Here is a 21,903-nt window from a genome sequence, read left to right on the forward strand (position 1 = left end):
GAGAACATGTACTGCAAACATTTATTAAGAAGCATAATGAACAGAAATGCTCCAAATGGAAGACGTTAAGGGTCACAATGATTCTCCTGATCTTCCATCCCCGCCGACTCTGTGATGGCCTGTAGTGCTCCCGCTGTGCTGCAGGTGTGGAAGCCACACATTGGTGAGGCTTCTGGGTGTACCTGGCTCAGTCCTGCCACTCTGCCCCTGCTGCCTCATTCCGTGGCCAGAGGAAGTCCAAGTTTCTCTCCGAGCTCCTGCTTATTTCTGGAAGATGTTTCCATGGTCTTCTGTCTCTGCCTCCAGTCTCTGACTCCACATTGGCTGGATTGGTTTTTGCACTACATCAACCTGGCCTGAAACACAGGCACACACAAGCACATACACAAAGACATGGAGACACACACAGACATAGGCACCCATACAGAGACACACAGACACAGGAACACATGGACACACAGAGACACACACAGACACACGAGAAGACAGACACAGAGACCGACACATTAAGACAGACACACAGACACAGACACACAGACACGGGAACACAAACACAGAAACACACAGACACAGACACACATTAAGACACACAGTCACAGACACAGGAACACACGGACACACAGGGACACACAAGAAGACAAACACAGAGACACACGGACACAGACACATTAAGACAGACACACAGACACAGACACACAGACACGGGAACACAAACACAGAAACACACAGACACAGACACACATTAAGACGCACAGACACAGACACACAGACACGGGAACACAAACACAGAAACACACAGACACAGACACACATTAAGACGCACAGACACAGGAACACATGGACACACAGGGACACACACACAAACACACATTAAAACAGACATGCAGATGCAGAGACACATAGACACACATTAAGACAGACACAGAGATACACAGACACAGGAACACAAACACAGAAACACACACACACATTAAGACACACACACAGACACACAGACACACATTAAGACAGACACACAGATATCACTCATACCAAGCGTTTGGGGTTGAATGGGCTTCCTGAACATTTGTGAACAGAGGAATTACATCGCAGAGTGCAGCCTTCTCCTTCCTTTCTCCCTGCCCCTCCTCCCTTTCAGTGTCTCCACCTCTTTTCCTCTGCCTTCTCTCTATTCTTCTCCCTTTGGAATAAAACATTTTCTCCTTGCTTATGCATAGTAGGTTACTAGTGTTTTAAATCTGAGAGTGTCTTTCTGGGATTTCCCCATGCCTCCAGCAGTTATTAACAGATTTATTTCAAACGCACAGACTGTCCCAGGAGGAGTCCACCCCACCCTGTTCTGCCTGTCTGCCTTTGCCTGCCCACGCACACTATCAGCTCCGCCCCACTCGCATCTTGCCCTAGGGCGTCTTGTACAGAAGGTTCCACGCAGTGGTGCAGTGGTGCTCAGCCAGGCATTTCCTAACTGTTGCTTCTGGCAGGAGCCCTTCTACACCAACCAAACGGGCTTGCCCCACTGGGAGCCCCTTTTTTGGAGAAGTGATCCCACATTCTCTCCTGACAGTGCATTCTACTGTGTTAAAGAGAAACTTTGGCACATTAAAATTTTAGGGAGTTTATTTACGGAGACAGTGATTCATCAGTCAGGTAGCTCACACTGGAAGTGGGTCAGGGCTTTACCGAAGGAGCAGAGAGAGAGGCTTTTATAAGTCGAACACGGAGGCAGAGAAGAGAAAGTATTTGCTGGGTTAGAGTTTGAATGATTGCCTCATTTGGATTATTCCAGTGGGAAGTTCAAGATAATATAGCCAGTGCCCACTCAGCCAACTGGGATTGGCTGAGCTTGTTTCATTTTCTTTAAAATTCTGAGTTAGGTTTCTGCTTGATAATGTGGCAACCCAGGGCATTAGAGCCACCTCCGTTGAGTGGCCTCCCATTGAGTTATTTTAACAAATGCAGCCGCCGAATGCTGAAGAATGAGATCTTAGGAAATCAATCAAAATGCCAATTTTCAGACACAAAAGCCTTTTACAACAGGATCAGAGTTCCTCATTTTCGGGGTGGGAGTGCACCTGGAGGAAGGAAGTTCAGGCAGAAATCAATGTGTGGAGAGTTATGAAGTTTTGGAGTTGGTCTTATCCCAGCATGCATGCCAGTTACTAGGTTCTGAGGCATAACTTCTGCTTTTAGTTTTAACCCAACAGGAAGAGGGACTTAAAAAAGGTTATGGGCTCAGTATTTTATACTGACCTGATGATTATATTAATGATGTAGAAGTAAATGACTGGATGGGCCAGAAAAAGAAATGAAAGAAGAGAGATAACCAGAAAGTGGTAACTGACCTCAGAGAGCTGGCCTGTGGTTGGCGATAAGGGGCGGGTCCTCAGCCCAGCTTGATGGCCTTGCCTGTCTTACTCCTGCGTGTGCCCCATCAGCAGACATGCTCACAGATGTATTCAGTGGCCTGGAGGGAGAGCTTAGGGCAGTCAGACTCTTAGTTGATGCCTGTGCTGTGAGCTCTAGATTTTACCAGCCCTGTTGGCTGCGTCACAATTTCGCAGTGAAACCTTTGGAAGGAGAAGGAGTTGAAGCATTCGGTTGAGAACCCACGATCTGCAGGTCTGGGGTAACACAGGCCATATTCTAATTTAGACTGAATCATAGACAATTGTTCTAATGAATCGTAAATTAGAGTGAGTAACTGTGCTTGAAGTTGTCAACACACCCACTCCCTAATCCCAAAGGAAGACAGTGGTATTTTCCCCAAGGAGCAAAGAAAGGAAAAATCAACATTTGAGAGGATAACTTAAGGCTTTGGGGTGTGGTTTTTGAGGTGCTTCCTGAGTTGGTGTTAACTTCCCCTTTAGCCTCCTTTGGCTGTCGCTGGGGTTCATAACATCCATGAAGGTATTGATTAGCTTGAAACCCAGCTCCAGCCAAGAGTTCTGCTGCAGAGTCTGCTGTTAGTTCTGACGCTTCCGTGTCTGACCTCAGGCGGAAGATCATTTGCAAAGGCTGCATAGCTGGGAGTGGCAAGATGAGTCCAGGAGGCTCACAGTGTGGTCATGTCCTTGACATTTCTGGGAAGAGAGTCTATGCCTTTAGCAGATTCTCAAATGGGCATCTAGCCCTCCCAAAAGCTTAAGAACCACTGTTTTGGCTGGGTGCAGTGGCTCACGTCAGTAATCCCAGCACTGTGGGAGGCCGAGGCAGGCAGATCACGAGGCCAAGAGATCGAGACCATCCTGGCCAACATGGTGAAGCCCCGTCTCTACTAAAAAATACAAAAAAAGTACCTGGGTGTGGTGGTGCGCGCCTGTAGTCCCGGCTACTCGGGAGGCTGAGGCAGGAGAATTGTTTGAACCCAGGAGGTGGAGGTTGCAGCGAGCCGAGATGGTGCCACTGCACTCCAGCCTGGCGACAGAGTGAGGCTCTGTCTCAAAAAACAAAACAAAACAAAACACTGTTTTTTCAGTTTAAAAAAGAATAGCCAAGCTGTCTTAGACCTAGTGCTCTGGAAATGATGAGTCGGTTGTCCACTTTCCAGGGGCTGCTTTCTCCCCACGGATTGTCCAGTCCCATCTGTATTTTTCTTCTGTTATCTCCTCATATCCTCAGTCCTTCGGCTGAAGAAAGAGATGGAGACACTCTATGACTTGTCTTTATCCCTAGATGAAAAGTTTATTGGAGGAGGTGATGGAAACTGGTTTTGATTTTTTTTCGCGTGCGCTCTTTGAGAAATCAAAGACTCCTCTATTCCTAAATCAGTTTAAATAGTTACATTAAACTACACATTGAAAACTCTGACACAAAGTGGGGTTCAGATTCTCTATATCCTATTTTTACTTTTCAGGTGTCCAACATCAAAACTCCCAAGCAAATGGATGAATTCATTGAGATCCAAAGTTCAACAGGAACCTGGTACCAGCGCTGGCTGGTCAGATTCAAGACCATTTTCAAGCAGGTGTGACTGGGAACTTACTTTGGGTGAGAAGGTGGCTCTATGGGAGTCTCTAACCTTAGTGGATGAAAAATGCAGATCCTGAACATCCCCACCAACCTGGGGCAGCGTGTTGGAGAGGAATCAACCCTGGAAGGGGGCGTTTGGGCTCCAGGCCCACGTCTGCCTCTAGCTTGCTGTGTGCCCTGGAGCTGAAAACTCTCTAAATCTTAGTTTCTTTTCTTTGTTCTTCCCTCCCAAGGCAGGGATTTTGAATGTAGGTAAAATGTCTAGTCTGAGTAAACATCTTCTCTCTAGCAAATTTTAAAATAATCCACAGGGAGGAAGAAGTGAGTGAAATAAACAATCCCTTGAGGCTTGTTCTTGATTTCCAAGAAATGTTTTTCTAAATGGGCAATGCCATTTCTCTGGAGCACTGGCTCCTCCAAGTAGGGATTCAGTCAGCTATTGAGCACTGAGGCAGCCAGCCAGCCAGAGTCTGTTGGGACTGAATGGTCTTCGCAGTGTATGGTCAATAAATGTTTGCAATATCCCCCTTGCCCACAGGCAGGGCGTAGAACTCAGTAGTCCAGGTTACTCCGTGCCTTGAAGTCCTAACTCAGTGTGCTTTCAATCACATTCACGGAATATTGTGTTCCCAGGGAAAATCCTATTGGACTGTTAGAGTATCAGGCAGCCAGTTAGAAGAGAAGAGGCTTTCCTTGTTATTTGGAGAGATTTGCTGCCTTTAGGAGACAGTGGGGTGCCCATTCTCTTCATGGGTTCCTAGGCAACTTATTAGAAAATCTGAGTAATGAGCTCGTTGATTGTGGGAGAAACAAAGTCATACATTGCTTTCTTTAACAATCCTTCTCTGTTACGGGTTGTAGGTCTGGGATAATGCCTTGTACTGTGTGATGGGGCCCTACAGAATGAATACACTGATTCTGGCCGTGGTTTGGTTTGCCATGGCATTAAGGTAAGTTCTGTCTTACTTAAATTTCATAATTCCGTGTGTCTCAGTGGCCTCCTTTACACATTTGGGACTACAGGCATGCACCACCACACCTGGATAATTTTTGTATTTTTAGTAGAGATGCGGTTTTGCCATGTTGGCCAGGATGGTCTCGAACTCCTGACCTCAAGTGAACTGCCTTCCTCACCATCCCAAAGTGCTGGGATTACAGGCATGAGCCACCGTATCGGCCAGTGGGGATGTCTTTAGCGTTTCCCTATTCACTAAGATTCTGTCTGAGACATGTATATTTTATGTGTTAAGGAGGTGTCCACCAACCCCTAATCTATTGGTGTTTTTATCAGGAAAAAAATTCTTTTAAATCAAATACCTTTTCAGCATTTATGGAGGTGGTCATATTTTTTCCTCTTGTATCTATTAATATGAAGATTTATATTATCAGATTTTCTAATAATGAACCAAATTAATGTATTTTCAATGAGTTTGATCTTCAAGTCAAGAATGTAGACACTGATCATGAAAGAATTAATCTTGTTGTTGCTCCAACCTTCTCCCTTCTCCACTCCAGTTACTATGGACTGACAGTTTGGTTTCCTGATATGATCCGCTATTTTCAAGATGAAGAATACAAGTCTAAAATGAAGGTATTTTTTGGTGAGCATGTGTACGGCGCCACAATCAACTTCACGATGGAAAATCAGATCCACCAACATGGGAAACTTGTGAATGATAAGTAAGTGAGTGAGCACAGGCTTCCCTCACATCAGGGTGACAGTTGTGGGGACTGTTTTTGGGAGGGAGCCAGAGGGAAGATAAGAATGAAATATGGCCGGGAATGAGTGCCAAGGCTGGTGTCAGCATCACAGCTTGTCATGGCTGCCAGAGACTCCATAGCTCCCCTGGTGGCTGTGTCTGTATTGTGCTGGCTCCTCGATACCCTGATCTCCTGGCGAGAGCTGTTTCATGCAAGGATGGAGACATTTGATTTAGGACGGTCAGTTGGGCCATTTTTCCAAGAACTTGAACCTTTAATGGAAATTAGCAGAAAGTGATATCTCATTAAGAGTGGCTGCCCAGAGAAAGGGCCTAGGGCTCTTACTGCTAAGATTCCTGAACTAGTCCAAAGCCCGGGTGTTGAGCTTTTAATTTGACCTTAGAAGCTTTTCCATGCCAGGACTAATAGAGCCCTGTTGTAATTCTTTCACCTAATATTACTTTGGAGGGTTGATCAGTATGGTCCATGGTCAGCCAGGAGTGTTTTTTAGAGGAAAAAAAAATCAGTGGAGGATTAGAAAATTCCTGTTCACATCTTTGTGGGGCTACTTCCTCAATTCATGTTACTTCTCCTCCTCCTGGTCCTGGGACAAATGAGATGGGCCATCCACGCTGTTGTGCTTTAGGAATGCCTCTTTGAAACTTTCCTCTGCAACCCTCAAGATGGATCAGGGCAGGACCTTAACCATGCTTCCCCAAGGCCACATTATTCACTAAACTGAGCATTTACCCCTCTGCTGTTTCCCTTCTTGAACTGTACTTAGCAAGCTCATCAGGTTGTGAATGGGAAGTAAGTGGGTGGCCATGGGCTATGCAGTGGCACCTGAAATACCATGGCACAGATAGTTCAATGTCAGTCACATTAACTGCCCCATATTTACCACTTCAATACAAAATTAATTAATGCCACGAATTCTCACCTCTGGTGAATGTTCTGTCTCCCCCTGTCTGCACCCACATATGCATCTGGTGTCTCAGTAAAATCTCTACCTGTAGTGACTCCTGGCCACTTTAGGAAAGGAATGGCTGGGTGAAGCCCAGGAAGGATACCTCTTTAAGTTTATTCTGTATTGTTCTCACAGGCTAGACTGTAGCAAAGGCTCCCTGTTATTTAAGGTGAGAAAGTGTGCAATAAAAAGGAGAATGTTATTTCTACCAATATCAGACCTTTGGGAAGGAAGTTTTAGGACCAAGTATCATTGACGTGGGTTCAGATTTTCAGATTTTTTTAAAATGCTGAAGCCCAGTACAGACATCTCCATACTCATATACCCATGCATCCATACGTCCCCTGCAGAGACAGTTCAGAGTCATTATCCTCTGCCCAGAGTGACCACTTCAGGGATGGCGGCTCCAATGCTCGTGGTGGTGGAAGGCAGTTCCCCCAAGATGTTTCATTGTCTGAGCTCTTTAGTATGTCAGGAGGTCTTGTGTTGACACTGCCAAGGAAGAAATGTCACCCTTGCTTTATTAGGATACTTTGGAAATATTGAAAACCAAGGAACATTATGGATGACTAGATGTTACCCATGGGGTCACACCATTCCCTGCAGAGATGAATTCCCTAAAGGAGACCTCATTTCTGAAGTTCCCAATGTTTAGTGATACATTATTTTGATACAAGTAACACTAATGGTAGCAGTGACAATGATAATAATGCCAATGATAGTCACTATAGCAGCCGGCGTTAATGAGCATTGCTGTGTACCAGGTGCTGCCTTAAGTGCTTTATGTAGATTATCTCACAAAACTCCAGGGAACAAGAAATATGCTTTCTCTTTTGCAAGTGGGGAACAGAAGCTTAGAGAGGTTAAGTATCTTGCTCAAAATCACACAGCTGATATTCACAGAAATATCTATCTCCCGACCCACATATTGGGACTCCAGATCTTGTACTCTTGACAACTACAAATATTTTCTCATTAGGAAACTCTTCATTCCTACAGAGGCGCAGTTTTACATGATACTTTCTGCATTAAAGTCAACACAACGCGGAGTCCTTCTGATTTGTAACAAGCAAGTTTTGCAGTTCTGACACTTAGCTAGGCAGAAAGTGGAGACTTTTGATCCACTCTGTCCTTTTAACTTTGCTCAGCTTCTCCAGGCTTTCAGCAAACTGCTGAGTGGGAGTGAGGAAGAAACAGGGGCTGAAGAAAGCAGTGTTGAATCCTGTGGATGACGGGTGGACGGTGAATCCTGTGGATGACGGGTGGACGGTGAATCCTGTGGATGACGGGTGGACGGTGAATCCTGTGGATGACGGGTGGACGGTGAATCCTGTGGATGACGGGTGGACGGTGAATCCTGTGGATGACGGGTGGACGGTGAATCCTGTGGATGACGGGTGGACGGTGAATCCTGTGGATGACGGGTGGACGGTGAATCCTGTGGATGACAGGTGGACAGTGAATCTTGCGGGTGATGAGTGGACAGGGACTCTTGCGGATGATATGTGGATGGTGAATCTTGCGGATGATGTGTGGATGGTGAATCCTGTGGATGATGGGTAATGAATCTTGTGGATTCAGGACCCCCGAGGGACATTATGAATGACTAGATGCCCCCCCCAACCCAACGGGGTGACACCATTCCCTGCAGAGATGAATTATTTTAAGGAGACCTCATTTCTGAAGTTCCCAATGTTTAGCAGATACATCATTGTGATATGAGTAATAATGTTGATAGTAGTGACAGTGATAATGCTAATAATGGTAACTGTAGCAGCCAATGTTATTGCCAAGGTCTGGGAATGTATAAGTGTGCCAAGGATTGTCTTGGAGTGGATTGTCTTCACACATTTTCTACCATGTTTCTATGCTTCAAATGTGCACAGATGCTTTTGCATGATTATGAAAATATAAATTTCTTCAAAAGTTGTAATGAGTTCATTGTAACTTTCGTCATATGGTATATGTTTTTTAACTAACCGACACTAAACCTATACCCACTATTATTTGAAGCCCATAATTCCCCTACTCCCTCCCCAGCAACTTGTTTGAATGAAAAGGGTATTTTTCCCCTTGACTGATTAGGAACCTTTGAAAGTGATCTAAGGAACGAAAGGAGCCTGGCTTCTTTTCTTGATTTATTCTGCCATCTGCTGGTCGTAAACTGGAAAACACCTCATTTTTGAAAACCCCAACCCTCTTCTGAGGCCTCCAGGGATACACACGTGTTCTTTAGCTTCCTTGGGGGCATGTCTCCCATCCTTACCAGTACTCCTCCTTTGACTTTATTCATACTTGGCTGATTTAAGGTTTCGATGGAAATTATTTTGTTGGGTATCACATATGGTGGAAAATTATTTTGTGTTAAGGGCTTTAAAAAGACTTCACCCACGGACATTGTTGACAAAGGAAATTCTATTGAAACTTCAGTTTCATCCTGCAGTAAAACCAATCCCTTTGCCCCCAGGAAGGAACAAAAGTGCCAAGGGTAGTTTTGGTCTGCTCCCGAAGCATCACCTGCAGCCTTCTAGTGCCTTTTTTTGGGATCTGGGGTCTCTGAGTACCCATGAAGCTTTGACTTCAAAACCTGTGAGTTTTTGGAAAGTGCAAGAAAGGCAAAAGAATAAGTTCATGTTTTAAACCCTGAGCTGAAATGTCAGGCCAGGCTTCCTTTATTGTTAGCTAAAAACAGGATAGATTTTCTACCCAGAATATGTGTTAACTAACTAATTAATTAACTAACTTACCTTCTCTTCCTGGGAAGACATTTCTGCTTGGTAGGGCTTTCTTCTGTGAGGGTTAGGAGCGGGAGGGCGTTATTTTATTTAAACTTTTCTGCACATCAGGGAGAGGTGCCTGATTTCTGTCTGTGATAGGTTGTGACCCGGAAGGAATGCCTTTCTCCTGGCAGTTCCTCAAAGCTGATGCTGTGTTCTTACTCATGTAAGAATGTGTAACTGCTCACTCAGATGATTTGCCAATGAAGGATGAGAGAAAAGCTCTCCTGAGTTCTTAGTAAAGGTCAGAGGTGAATAGCTCAGAATGAAAATGAAGTTCACAGGATTTAGCTCTAAAATGAGGCCAGTAGGATAGCAGGGGGGCAGGAAGAGCAGAGAGAGGAAGAAAGCACATACACACACACATCAGAACAGAGGTTGCTGTCACGCATCCCACTGAAATGTTATATGCCGAGGCTCCTTTGGGGAGGGGGAATAAATAAGCATATTAACCTTATTTATTTATTTATTTATTTTTTTGATGGAGTCTCACTGTGTCTCCTAGTCTGGAGTGCATTGGCATGATCTAAGCTCACTACAACCTCTACCTCCCAGGTTCAAGCGATTCTGCTGCCTCAGCCTTCCAAGTAGCTGGGGTTACAGGCGCCTGCCACCACGCCTGGCTAATGCTTGTACTTTTAGTAGAGATGGGGTTTTGCCATGTTGGCCAGGCTGGTCTCAAACTCCTGACCTCAAATGATCTGCCCCCCTCGGCCTCCCAAAGTGTTGGAATTACAGTCATGAGCCACCATACCTGACTCTAAATAAGAATATTCTTCAACTGCAGTGGGACTAAATTTCAGTACAGTAAAGCTCCTTGAAGATGCCAGTGGTGGGCCAGGTCAATGCAGCTTCTGGTTTCTTGATCCCAGAAAGTTGCCAAGGCTGGGTTCTGGCTTTGATTATTTAGTAACAAACTGAGCCATCCTAGGCAAATCTGTGACCTGTCTAAGCCTAGGATTCCACATCAGAATGTCATAATATTGATGTAGAATGTATATCATATTTCAGAGTTAATAAAATTTATCAGCCAAGTTTTGTAGCTTACTCCAGGTCCTGCATAATTCTTGTGGGGCGTCTTCCTGGGTAGTTTGTACTTTGGCTGCTGAAAATTGGATTGCTTTTCCCCTGTCAAACATGTGCACGTGTTGTAGCAAATAAATAAGACTCCTATTGAGTTTTGGATGTTTATTTTGTCTCTGACCTCCCTGATAGTTCTGTTTTTCTCTTGTTATATAATCCTATCATTTGCAAATAACTAGTTCTTTGACTCCTTTTTTCTCTTTTTTTCATTATAAAACATTTCAAATATGCAAAGAATAGAGAATATAAGCAGCCCCATTCAGAGCACCTAGCTTTATAAAATCATAAACTACGTTTACTTCAGATGTCAAAATTGATTAAGCATTACTCACTGTATTACTCTTTTTGATGATATTCTTCTCCCTCCCCAGAGGTCATGATCACCATTGTCATAAGTTTGATGCTTTACATTCATGCATGTTTTTACACTTTTTGCATATACTTATGTATCGTAAGCATTGTACAGCAGTCTTTTGAATGTTTCGAAATTTAGATAAAAGCATACTATATTACATGTGTAGATATATAATTATTATAAATTATGCAACTTGCTTTTTTGTGTAGAATTACGATTTTGAGAATACTCTGTTGGGGGAGATAGCTACATAACTCAATTTCATTTAATTCAAATTTTTATATGCATATTTCATAATGTATTCATCTGTTCTCCTTTTGAAGGATATTTAAGTAGTTAATAAACTTTTATTGCTATTACAAATAAAGTTGCAAAAAGTGTTGTCAGGAAAGAATTTTTCTAGGCTATGTACCTAGAAGAGGAGTTGCTGGGTGAAAGGCTAGAAACATCGTTCTCCAAAGGGATTGCATTAATTTGAACTCTCACCAGTAGTATACGGTGTATATTTAGCTTATACTGTTCTTGTTCAACTTTGGTATCATTGTTATGTCCTCTTTTTCTTTTCCTTAAAGGAAATTATATAAGATAGGGATTGTTAATTTTTTGAAGGTTTGGTAAACCAGCCTCTATAACCAAGTGAGCCTGCCATCTATGGAGACAATACATTTAGATGACCAATTCATTTTGTAATGGTATTTGTATATTCAGGTGTGGTAGTTCTTCTTTTGAAAAATTGTATTTTAAAAGTTTTACAATTTATCAACATAAAAGTATTCATTGTATTTTCTTAGGATATTTAAAATCTGTTGGATCTGTAATTATTTATAAGTCCTCCTTTTTTGTATGAATACAATTTCCATTAATATTCACTCTTCAGCTCACCTGTTATTTAGAAGTGCATTTTAAGTGTCAAAACACTGTTAAATATTGATAATTTATATATACTTGTGCTATTACCAGATGATGCAGTCTGTACGATATTTATTCTTAGAAATCAAAATGTGTTAGGATTTTGTTTTTGTTGTTGTTAGTTGTATATATATTTATAACCATTATATGTTACTGGTGAATTGAAACCTTTGCCATTATGTAATGTACCCTTAATCCCTGATAGTAATCTTTGTTGTAAATTTACTATCTGATATTATCTAAATCTCCAGCATCTTTCTGATCAGTGTTTGTGTAACTTTTTCCAATTGTTTGCTTTCAATCTATGTATATTTTTGTAATTAAATGAATTTCTTATAATTAATATACAGTTAGGTCTTCCTTTCTCCACCTAAACTGACTCTCTTTATTTTAAATTCATGTGTATAGAACATTTATACTTATTGTAATTACTTATATGGTTGAATTACAGCCTATCATCTTGCTGGCTACTTTTTTTTTTTATTAAGCTTTATATATATATGTTATACTTTATGTTCTAGGGTACATGTGCAGAACGTGCAGGTTTGTTACATATGTATACATGTGCCATGTTGGTGTGCTGCACCCATTAACTGGTCATTTACATTAGGTATATCTCCTAATGCTATCCCTCCCCGCTCCTCCCACCCCACAACAGGCCCCAGTGCATGATGTTCCCCTTCCCTGTGTCCAAGTGTTCTCATTACTCAATTCCCACCTATGAGTGAGAACATGCGGTGTTTGGTTTTCTGTTCTTGTGATAATTTGCTGAGAATGATGGTTTCCAGCTGCATCCATGTCCCTACAAAGGACATGAACTCATCCTTTTTATGGCTGCATAGTATTCCATTGTGTATATGTGCCACATTTTCTTGATCCAGTCTGTCACTGATGGACATTTGGGTTGGTTCCAAGTCTTTGCTATTGTGAATAGTGCTTGCTGGCTATTTTCTATTTGTTTTGCATGTTTTTTTTTTTTCTTTTTTCCTACCCTCTTTCAGATAATTTTCACAATTCCATTTTACCTTCACTATTGGTTTATTACTTATTCCTCTTTGTAAAAATTTAGTGGTGCCTTAGAGCTTACAATATACATCTTTAATTAATCATAATGTCCCTTCAAGTATTATTCTATTACTTCAGTTTTAGTGTAACAGCCTTTTAACAGAACACTCATTTCTTCTCTCCTGTTTTATGTGATTGTTGTCATACGTACTTCTTTTACATATGCTATAAACACATGATACGTTGCTACTATTTTTGCTTTACCCAATGAACTATCTTTTAGAATGATTAAAAATAAGAGAAAAATAGGCTGGACACAGTGACTCACACCTCTAATCCTAGCACTTTGGGAGGCTAAGCTGGGTGGAATGCCTGAACTCAGGAGTTTGAGACCAGCCTAGGCAACATGGTAAAACCTTGTCTCTACTAAAAATACAAAAAATTAGCCAGGTATGCTGTTGTACGCTTGTGGTCCCAGCTGTGTGGGAGGCTGAGGCAGGAGAATTGCTTGAACCTGGGAGGTGAAGGTGCAGTGAGCTGAGATGCCACCACTTTACTCCAGCCTGGGTGACAGAGTGAGACTCCGTCTCCAAAAAAAAAAAAAAAAAAAAAAAAGAAAGAAAGAAAGAAAGAAAAATGTATTCAACCAGTTCTAGAGATCTTCATCTTTTTGTGAACATCCAAGTTTCAAATGTAGATAGGTATTGTATTTCTTATGCCTGAGAAACTTCCCTTTATTATTCCTTGTAGTGAAATTATGATGGTAATACATTTTCTCAGTATTTGTTTGTCTGCAAGATCTGCTGCTTCTACAATTTTGAAAATATTTTTGCGGGGTATAAAATCTGGGTCGACAGTTTTTTTGTTTTTGTTTTTGTTTTCCATTCAGAAATTTAAAGCTTTCACCCTGTTGTCTTTTGGCTTGCATACTTTCTGATGAGAAGTCTGCTGTATTCTTACCTTTATTTATTTATTTTTTGTATGTAACATGATTTTTTTTTCTTTTGCTTCAAGATTTTCCCTCTATATTTCATATTCAGCTATTTGAACATCATGTGTTTAGGTGTACCACCACCTCCTCATCTTTCTTCTCCTCCTTCTTCTTGGGATTTCCTCTACTGAGGTTCTATACATTTTATGAACTTATGATTTGATTCGTTTCACTACTTTGGGAAAATCCTTTGCCTTTGTCTTTCCAAATACTTCTTCTTTCTCTTATCTTTCTTGAATTCCAATTGCACCTATGTTAGATTGTTTAATATTTTCCCATAGCTCTTAGATGATTTTCTCTGTTTCTTCCCTTATTTTTCTGTTTATATTTCAATTTTGGTAATATTTTTTGAGTTATCTATAATTCCAGTAATCCTTTGTTTTTGCCACAATGAGCCTAATAATGAGTCCATTAAAGACCTTCTTAATATGTGTTACATTATATAAAACAATTCTAGCATTTCTGTCTGAATCTTATAGCTTGCATCTTTTTGCTGGAATTCCTCAACTGCTCTTGCATGCTATCTATTTTTTCCTTTAAGGCTTTAATATGTTAATTATATTAAATTCCCTGCCTGATAGTTCCAGTATTTATATTATATCTGAGTATTATTATGATGATGATTTGTTGAGGTGACATTTTGCTCTTGTTGCCCAGGCTGGAGTGCCCTGGCATGATCTCAGCTTGCCGCAACCTCTGCCTCCCAGGTTCAAGCAATTCTCCTGCCTCAGCCTCCTGAGTAACTGGGATTACAGGCATGCGCTACCATGCCCACCTAATTTTTTGTATTTTTAGTAGAGATGGGATTTCTCCATGTTGATCAGGCTAGTCTCGAACTCCCGACCTCAGGTGATCCACCCGCCTTGGCCTCCCAACTGAGTATTATTTTTTAAATGATTATGTCTTGATATGATGTTGTTTTATTCTTGCTTCTTTGTGTGTACTGTAATGTTGGGTTGCAATTCAGATGTTTTGTATGACAGTAGGGACTGAAAAATGTGTACACCTCTTTTGCTAGGCCGTAACAGTATGTGGGGAGGTTAAGAAAATCTAGGCAGTAGTTGAGCTTGGTTTGGATTTTGTTTTAGTTATGGTTACCTTAGAAACTTTTTGAAACTTCCTTTTTTATTGAGGAATAATTTATGTACAGTAAATTTACCCCTTTTAGTATATAGCCCTGTGAGTTTTGACAAAGGAGTACTGTCATGTAACCACCACCACAAGCAAGATACAGGACAATTCCATTACCTCCTGGATTTCTCCATGCCATTTTGTGGTCAGCCCTTTCTCCATCCCCAGTCCTTGGCAGCCAATGATCTTCTTTATGTTACTTACATGGAATTATACAATAGGAAGCCTTTTGAATTTGCTTCTTTGACTTAGCATAATGCATTTGGGATTTATCCATGTTATTACATTTTTAGTAGTTTATTTTTATTGTGGAGTAGTATTCCATGATTTGAAAGTATTACTGTATTTTGTTTATCCGTTTATCAGTTGAAGGGATCTTTGAATTGTTTCCAGATTTTGGCATGGTTAAATTGCTGTTTGACTTGGGATGTTTCTAACTATATTTATATATGAATTTGTTTTACTGTTTTTCTCTTGCTAATTTAATGTTTTTGTCTTTATTATTTCCCTTTTTGTTCTATGTTTTATGCTTCAGTTATTGTTCCTCAAGGCAGTAAATGTGCTAGGATCTTTGTAAAGGAGACAGAATGAGGTACAGTGATTTCACCACTCAGGTATCTTTGAGTGTATGAAAAAAAAAGAGAGAGGAAGTTGAATTTTACTGCCAGACTCACTGAGGCACAAGAATATATGTCCTCACACTATGTGATTGACATTGGCACCAGGATTTCCCAGCGTGAACATTTCCTGATTCTTCATGCAATAATACTTCAATATGTGAGGAAGTAAGATGGCCGTCTCCCAAGTTCACTCTTTTACTTCTTTCTTGGTGCTACACACATAAAAGTACTCCTGGTTTATGGAACCATGTAGAGCTGCAAAAAGAGCCGTCTTCTCAACATCCCTATTTTATAGATGTTTTTTAAAATGCAGGCTTAGAGAGGAGAAGGAAATTGTTTGAGGGCTCCTGGTGGTTAAGTTCTGAAAGTTAGACTCTTCATTGTTTTGGAGACTGGCATCACAGGTTAGGTGAAGCCCTGACCCCTACACCTGGAGAATGTGAGAAGTTACACAGAGTATTCGGGAAAGAATTTGTTTCCTCTTCTCTTTAAGCAAATTAGGCCCAAGTACATATTTTCTGAAGTGATCATCTTATTTGTCTTTTGATTTACCTCAGATTAGGACCTGATCTAAGATAATAGGTGAGAGACCGGGATTCCTGTTCTTAAGAACTATATTTCATTTCATGGTGGCTAGAGAGCTTATTAAAATATTTATGTGTGTGAACTTTGGGGAGCCATAGCCTTTATTTATTTTCTCCTTAAATGATGATATAATTTATGTGACAGAGAATTCTCTGCTTTCAAAAAAGGCAATTGAAGAGTATATATGACATGCATCTGTGTCGGCACATGCTTTTCCCTGTGTCTGGAATACATGTCCTTATCTTTGCTTAGGGAGCTTTCACTCTTCCTTCAGGGTAAGTCACCTCATACTTTACCCAACTGGATCACAAGTGTCCCCTTAGAAGTGGTTTTATAGCATACCTCTATCTTGATAATCATCACACTAAATTTTCAGGGCTGGTTTTCTTGTTTCTCTCTTTAATTAGGCTGAATTCCTTTAGGGTGATGCCCTCAAGCCTAACACATGTTGAATGTGACTTTGGTGTAGCTTAAATCACTTGCTGGACTAACCATTGGGCCTGAAGCAACTGAAACAAAGCGTATGTAATGACACTTTTGTCATAGACCTTGGATTGCCAATGGCTTCTGTTGCCTTAAAGGAAAAGCTTACAAAGTACTGTTGCTAACATTTCTTTCATCTTTTGAACTCTCCTGAACGAAGAATCTTGGGTGGGCTAGGTCAGTATGTAGATTGGAGATTGGGGGAGATGATTTATGTAAAGAGTCATAAAATATGTGTTGGCCCTTTCTCCTTTTATCTCTTCCCTTGTAGCTCTGGCTTTTTCTAACTCACTTGGAGAGACATTTTAAGGGCTGCCTGCGTCAGACCCATTTATGATTTACGGCTCTGCCTTCTCAGCCACCCTGGGAAGAATATTAAAATATCACCCCAGGCTACATCAGCAGCCTATTACTATATTAAAGAGAAGCATATATTAAGAAATGCAAAGGCCTGCAACAGTCTCCAGGAATAGCTCTCTTAAGTAAACACGTCTAGCTTATACATTTTGACATCAGAGGGCATCTTCTTGTAACAAAAGACTTACCAGTTAGTTTTCCGATGGAAACCTGAATAATTTAGTGATAGCTTTTGGAGGCCCCTATTTAAGTCTGTAGCAAATTTGGCCCTAAGAAAAATTTATCAAAATCGTTTGGTTTTCTAGACCAATGATTCTCAAATTTCTTTAAGTATAATAATCTGGTCTCGGCCATTGGTGACTCTGGTTCAAGAGGCATAGGCTGGAATTTAGGAAATGACATCTTTAATAATAACCTCAAGTTTATTCTGATGCAAGTGGTCTGGGCTCCTGCTTTTGGTGAACACTTGCCCAGGACGTCTTGTTGTGTGCAGTCTTTTAGCAGAAGCTAATGATTGGCAGCTCTAGGTTAGGGTTCTGAGCAGGACACGATAGAGCATGAAGGATAAGGGTCACTGACCATTGTAGGTAGTCATGGAGTGAATTATTTGGTGGCCCTTTTGGAAAGGAACAATGGCCACCAGCACCCTGTGCTATCTCTGTCATGGCGATTTCCACTGTATTGTAGTTGTCTATTTGCTTGCACTTTTTTCCAATTAGACTGGAGAGCAGGGACCTTGTCTTTCCTCTCTATACTCATAGCACCTAGTACCATGCTCAGTGTTTGCAGAAGACTAAGTATGTAAGTGAATGACTAGAAAAATGAAAGAATGTGTTATAATTACTTACAAATGAAGACATATTTAAGGATTTCCAGCCTAAAAGTTTGACCAAGCTTGTTAAATATAGCCAAGAGAAAGATGGTAATGTATGTGAAATATATTTTTAAATATTGCATTGTTCTTTCCTATTAAATATGCAGGAGTTGGAGAGGTGCAGTGACTCCCACATGAGGCTGCACCTCATAATCATCTAGGTGCCTTACTGTCTTATTAACTGAGTTTAAAAAGAAGTGAACAAATAATACATACACTTGGCATAAAGTGAAAATTAAGTGTATTATTCCTCACTTCCATTGTACCTCCCTGGAAACAACCATTTCTATCAGTTTCTTGTGTAGCTCTCCAGATATATTTGGAAGCATATGTGTCCATGCCCTTTCTTACCTGAATGAGCCCGTATTATAAACTCTATGTTGCATCTTTGTTTTTTAACTTAACAATATATCTTAAAGATTATTCCATATTAACACATATAGATCTACCTCATTTACTACGATGGCTACATGGTATTCCGTTATATGGCATCTATTACATATGTATGTAGGTAGTAATCCATTGTTGTTACAAGCAGTGTTGCAGTGAAGATCAGTGAATGTATCTCTTTGAATACATGGACAATTATGTGTAGGATAAATTCCTAGAGGTAGTATTCCTAGGTCAAAGAGAATGTGCATTTCAAATTTTGCAAAACTGCTCCCCAAAGAGGCTGCAAGGATTATATTCTACCAATAGTATGAATGAAAGTACCTATTTCCTCGCATTTTTGTTGGGAAAATTTAAAAAAAATAAAGATTCTCAGACCGTCACAATTCTATGGCTTCCAAAACTTCTAGGACCAGTCCAGGGACCTGCTTGTTTTAAAAGTATCTCAGAAAGTGAGATGTTATCAATATTTAAATTTCACACCATTTCACATTTCTGTGATTCTGACTCAGAAGGTCCGTGGACCTGCCTTTGAAAACCACCAGGTTGGTGCATAGCACTCCGTATGCACCTACACTAGACACTGGCTTCCAGATCCTGAAGCCCTTCCCCACTAATAAACAAACAGCTAAGAAGTGAGGAAGTTCTGGGTTGGAAATAATGCTCTGGCACCTTTTGCTTGCAGATCTCCTTTTTCTGCCTTGCTGTGTTTTCCATTTTGGTCTTAAGTCTCTTTTCTTCTCAGATGAATCACTCAGAGGTCAACTTCTTCCCACAGGTTCACAAGAATGTACTTTAAACATGTACTCTTTGAGGACACATTCTTTGACGAGTGCTATTTTGAAGATGTAACATCAACAGATACCTACTTCAAAAATTGTACCATTGAATCAACCATCTTTTATAACACAGGTAGGTAAGAAGATTAATAGACTGAATAGACTGTAACAAGAGACAACTAGTGTTGTCCAAGAATCAAAATGCTCAGGCATAAACTTCAGGAGTAGGAAAGTATTCATAGATACAAATGCCAAGCCTTGGTGGGGAAATGGATTTTAGCCCCAGGCATGGCACAAATTAGGTGCACAGCCTTTGCTAAGGCATTTAATGTATCTGTGTCTCAGTTTTATCACAAATGAAATGGAAACAAAAGTTCTAGCCAAATATCCTCATCTCAGTGAGGCTGATGCTATACACGAAGGGTCTTTGGTATGAACGAAGGATGACATAAATAACAACTAGCATTCCAGGAGGGCTGCATTTTATGCAGGGAATGCATGCATTCTTGAAGACCTTGCATAATTTGAAACTTGCAAAATGCAAGACTCATGTTCTCACAATAATAAATGAAAAGGGAAAATTACATCTGTTCACATTTTGTGCATAAAGTGAAACACTAAGACTATTTTAAAATCATACTATTCCAGATTTCTGTGATTTAAAAAGTCACAAAATTCTACCACTTCACCACTTCTTGTTACTTTTACTACCCTCATCATAAATTAATAACATACCAAGTGAAGTTGGGGTATAAGGAAACCAACTGAGCTTCATTAGGGGGCTTTACCTACATTGTCTCAATGGAGAAATGTACTATTTTTTTTTATCCTTCTTTTATAGCTAAGGAAGCCAAGTTAAGGAAATCAAGACTTAAGCAACTTGCTCAAGGCCATGGTTAGCAAGTGGAGGGAATTTGGATTCATTCCTCAATGATTTGGCTCTAAAACCTGCAATCTTTCCACAGAACTACTTGCATTATGTCCAGATCTATGCTTTATTTTTGGCATCAGCAGCAAGGGATAGTTTATATAAGAACATCTTTTTCCTCTATGATATCAGCCTCAAGAGCTTCAATATCTGGTCTCTAAATATTCTGGACTCTCTTAATAATTCCTTCTGGCACTTACCTTCCTGAATTTCCTTTTAGACTGATCTTGAAACAATGATGAGTTCCAGAAGTTTACTAAGTGTCATTAAAAACTGGCGTATCGTTTTATGATTTCAAGTTTGAATGATGCCTCCTCATTTGAATACTCTGATCATGGAGATTCTTGCAAACACATGTAGTCAGGAAATGTCAGAGCTGGGAGAAGCAGTGGAGATGATCAGGTGTACTCTTCCAATTTTGTAGATATTTTAGGTAGAGCCTCAGGGAGGTTAAAGAGGGTCAACAGCAGGGCCAGTTCCTCAAACGCAGGTTTCTGGGGAGCCTGTTTAGGACTTCCTCTGTCAGAACAGCTGATCTTAGAAGGTGTCAGAAGACTTGCAAACTGGTTCCAATGCAAATAGCTTTTATTTTTTAGGAATGTTCAGGTTTTGGCACAGACTACAGCAGGGGCTCTGGAGTGACTGGCTCCATCTGGAACCAACTCTCTTGTGTTCTGCTTCCCTATGCCAGGTAGCCTCCAAGGAGAGGCCTAGCTGTCATGGTCCTCAGTGTCTCAGTGTCACCTGATGAGTACAAACAGGACTGTTATCCAGCGGGAGAGTTGTTTTTTTTTTTTTTTTTTTTTTTTTTTTTAAGACAAAGTCTCCCTCTTTTACCCAGGCTGGAGTGCAGTGGCATGACCATGGCTCAATGTAGCCTTGACCTCCTGGGCTCAAGTGATCCTCCTGCCTCAGGTGCCAGAGTATCTGGGACTACAGGCACATACCACCCCACCTAGCTAATTTAAAAGAAAAATTTATTTATTTGTTTATTTTTTGTAGAGATAAGATCTCACTATGTTGCCCAGGCTAGTCCTGAACTCCTGAGCTCGAGTGATCCTCCTACCTCAGCCTCCTAAAGTGCTTGTATTACAGATGTGAGCCACTACACCTGGCTGAGAGGATGCATTTTTAAGTCTCTTGGTGTTAGTTTAATTCCCCCTTGCTCTTAGGAACTTGAACAGGTCATTACATTTTTGAAAGTTTCTCTATTCATCCATACCTTGATGACCTGACCACATATTACCTTGACTTTGAGGCTGTCTGACTGGCAAAGGCTACCACAGCCTGCCTACGGGAGGGGGCAGACGTCATCCCTGCCTCTGCCTTTCTCTCTCCAGCTCCCTTGCACTTACATGAACCGAAGGTTTCCTTCTCTCCCTAGACCTCTACGAGCATAAGTTCATCAACTGTCGGTTTATCAACTCCACCTTTCTGGAGCAGAAGGAGGGCTGCCACATGGACTTGGAGCAAGATAATGACTTCCTGATTTACCTCGTCAGCTTCCTGGGCAGCCTGTCTGTCTTACCCGGAAACATCATTTCTGCCCTGCTCATGGATAGAATCGGAAGGCTCAAGATGATTGGTGAGTTGTCAGCAGGGTCACTTCTGGGCTCCAACACGCTGGGGTAGTGACTTTCAAGTGTATTAAAACAGGGAAATTTTCCCTTTTATTAAGTAACTATTGCACAATAAACCCAGCAAGTAAGATTGCACATGGGGCTATAGAGCCAAGGATGCGTGCCTATAGAAAACTCCAGAGCTCCTTGGAAATAGTCAAGACTCTTTGGTCTAGGCGAGGGATTTTTGTTCATTTCCTGACAGAGAAATTCTGTGACAGTCATTTAATCTATTAGCACTTCAATAAGGGTAGTAATAATATCCACCCTGCCTCTTCATCAGATTATTGTCAGAAAAATATATAAAATGGTCCTGGATGATGGTTTGATGTTTGAAGGTAAACTGTATTACTTTTATTATTTAATAGCAATACCACTTT

General features: G+C 40.9%; 1 protein-coding gene across 5 annotated transcripts in view; it reads left to right on the forward strand.

Annotated features, from left to right (window-relative positions):
• Positions 1 to 21,903, forward strand: part of SV2B (synaptic vesicle glycoprotein 2B) — a 188,541-nt gene that overhangs the window by 155,712 nt on the left and 10,926 nt on the right. For all 5 annotated transcript variants that reach the window (XM_065548468.2, XM_065548467.2, XM_065548473.2 and 2 more), the window contains 5 exons: positions 3,854 to 3,964; positions 4,831 to 4,919; positions 5,485 to 5,649; positions 18,976 to 19,109; positions 21,289 to 21,489. In XM_065548468.2, coding sequence (XP_065404540.1) covers positions 3,854 to 3,964; positions 4,831 to 4,919; positions 5,485 to 5,649; positions 18,976 to 19,109; positions 21,289 to 21,489 — 700 coding nt within the window. The remainder of the gene's footprint in view (positions 1 to 3,853; positions 3,965 to 4,830; positions 4,920 to 5,484; positions 5,650 to 18,975; positions 19,110 to 21,288; positions 21,490 to 21,903) is intronic.

Source organism: Macaca fascicularis, chromosome 7 (genome assembly GCF_037993035.2).
Source record: "Macaca fascicularis isolate 582-1 chromosome 7, T2T-MFA8v1.1".
Lineage (NCBI taxonomy): Eukaryota > Metazoa > Chordata > Mammalia > Primates > Cercopithecidae > Macaca > Macaca fascicularis.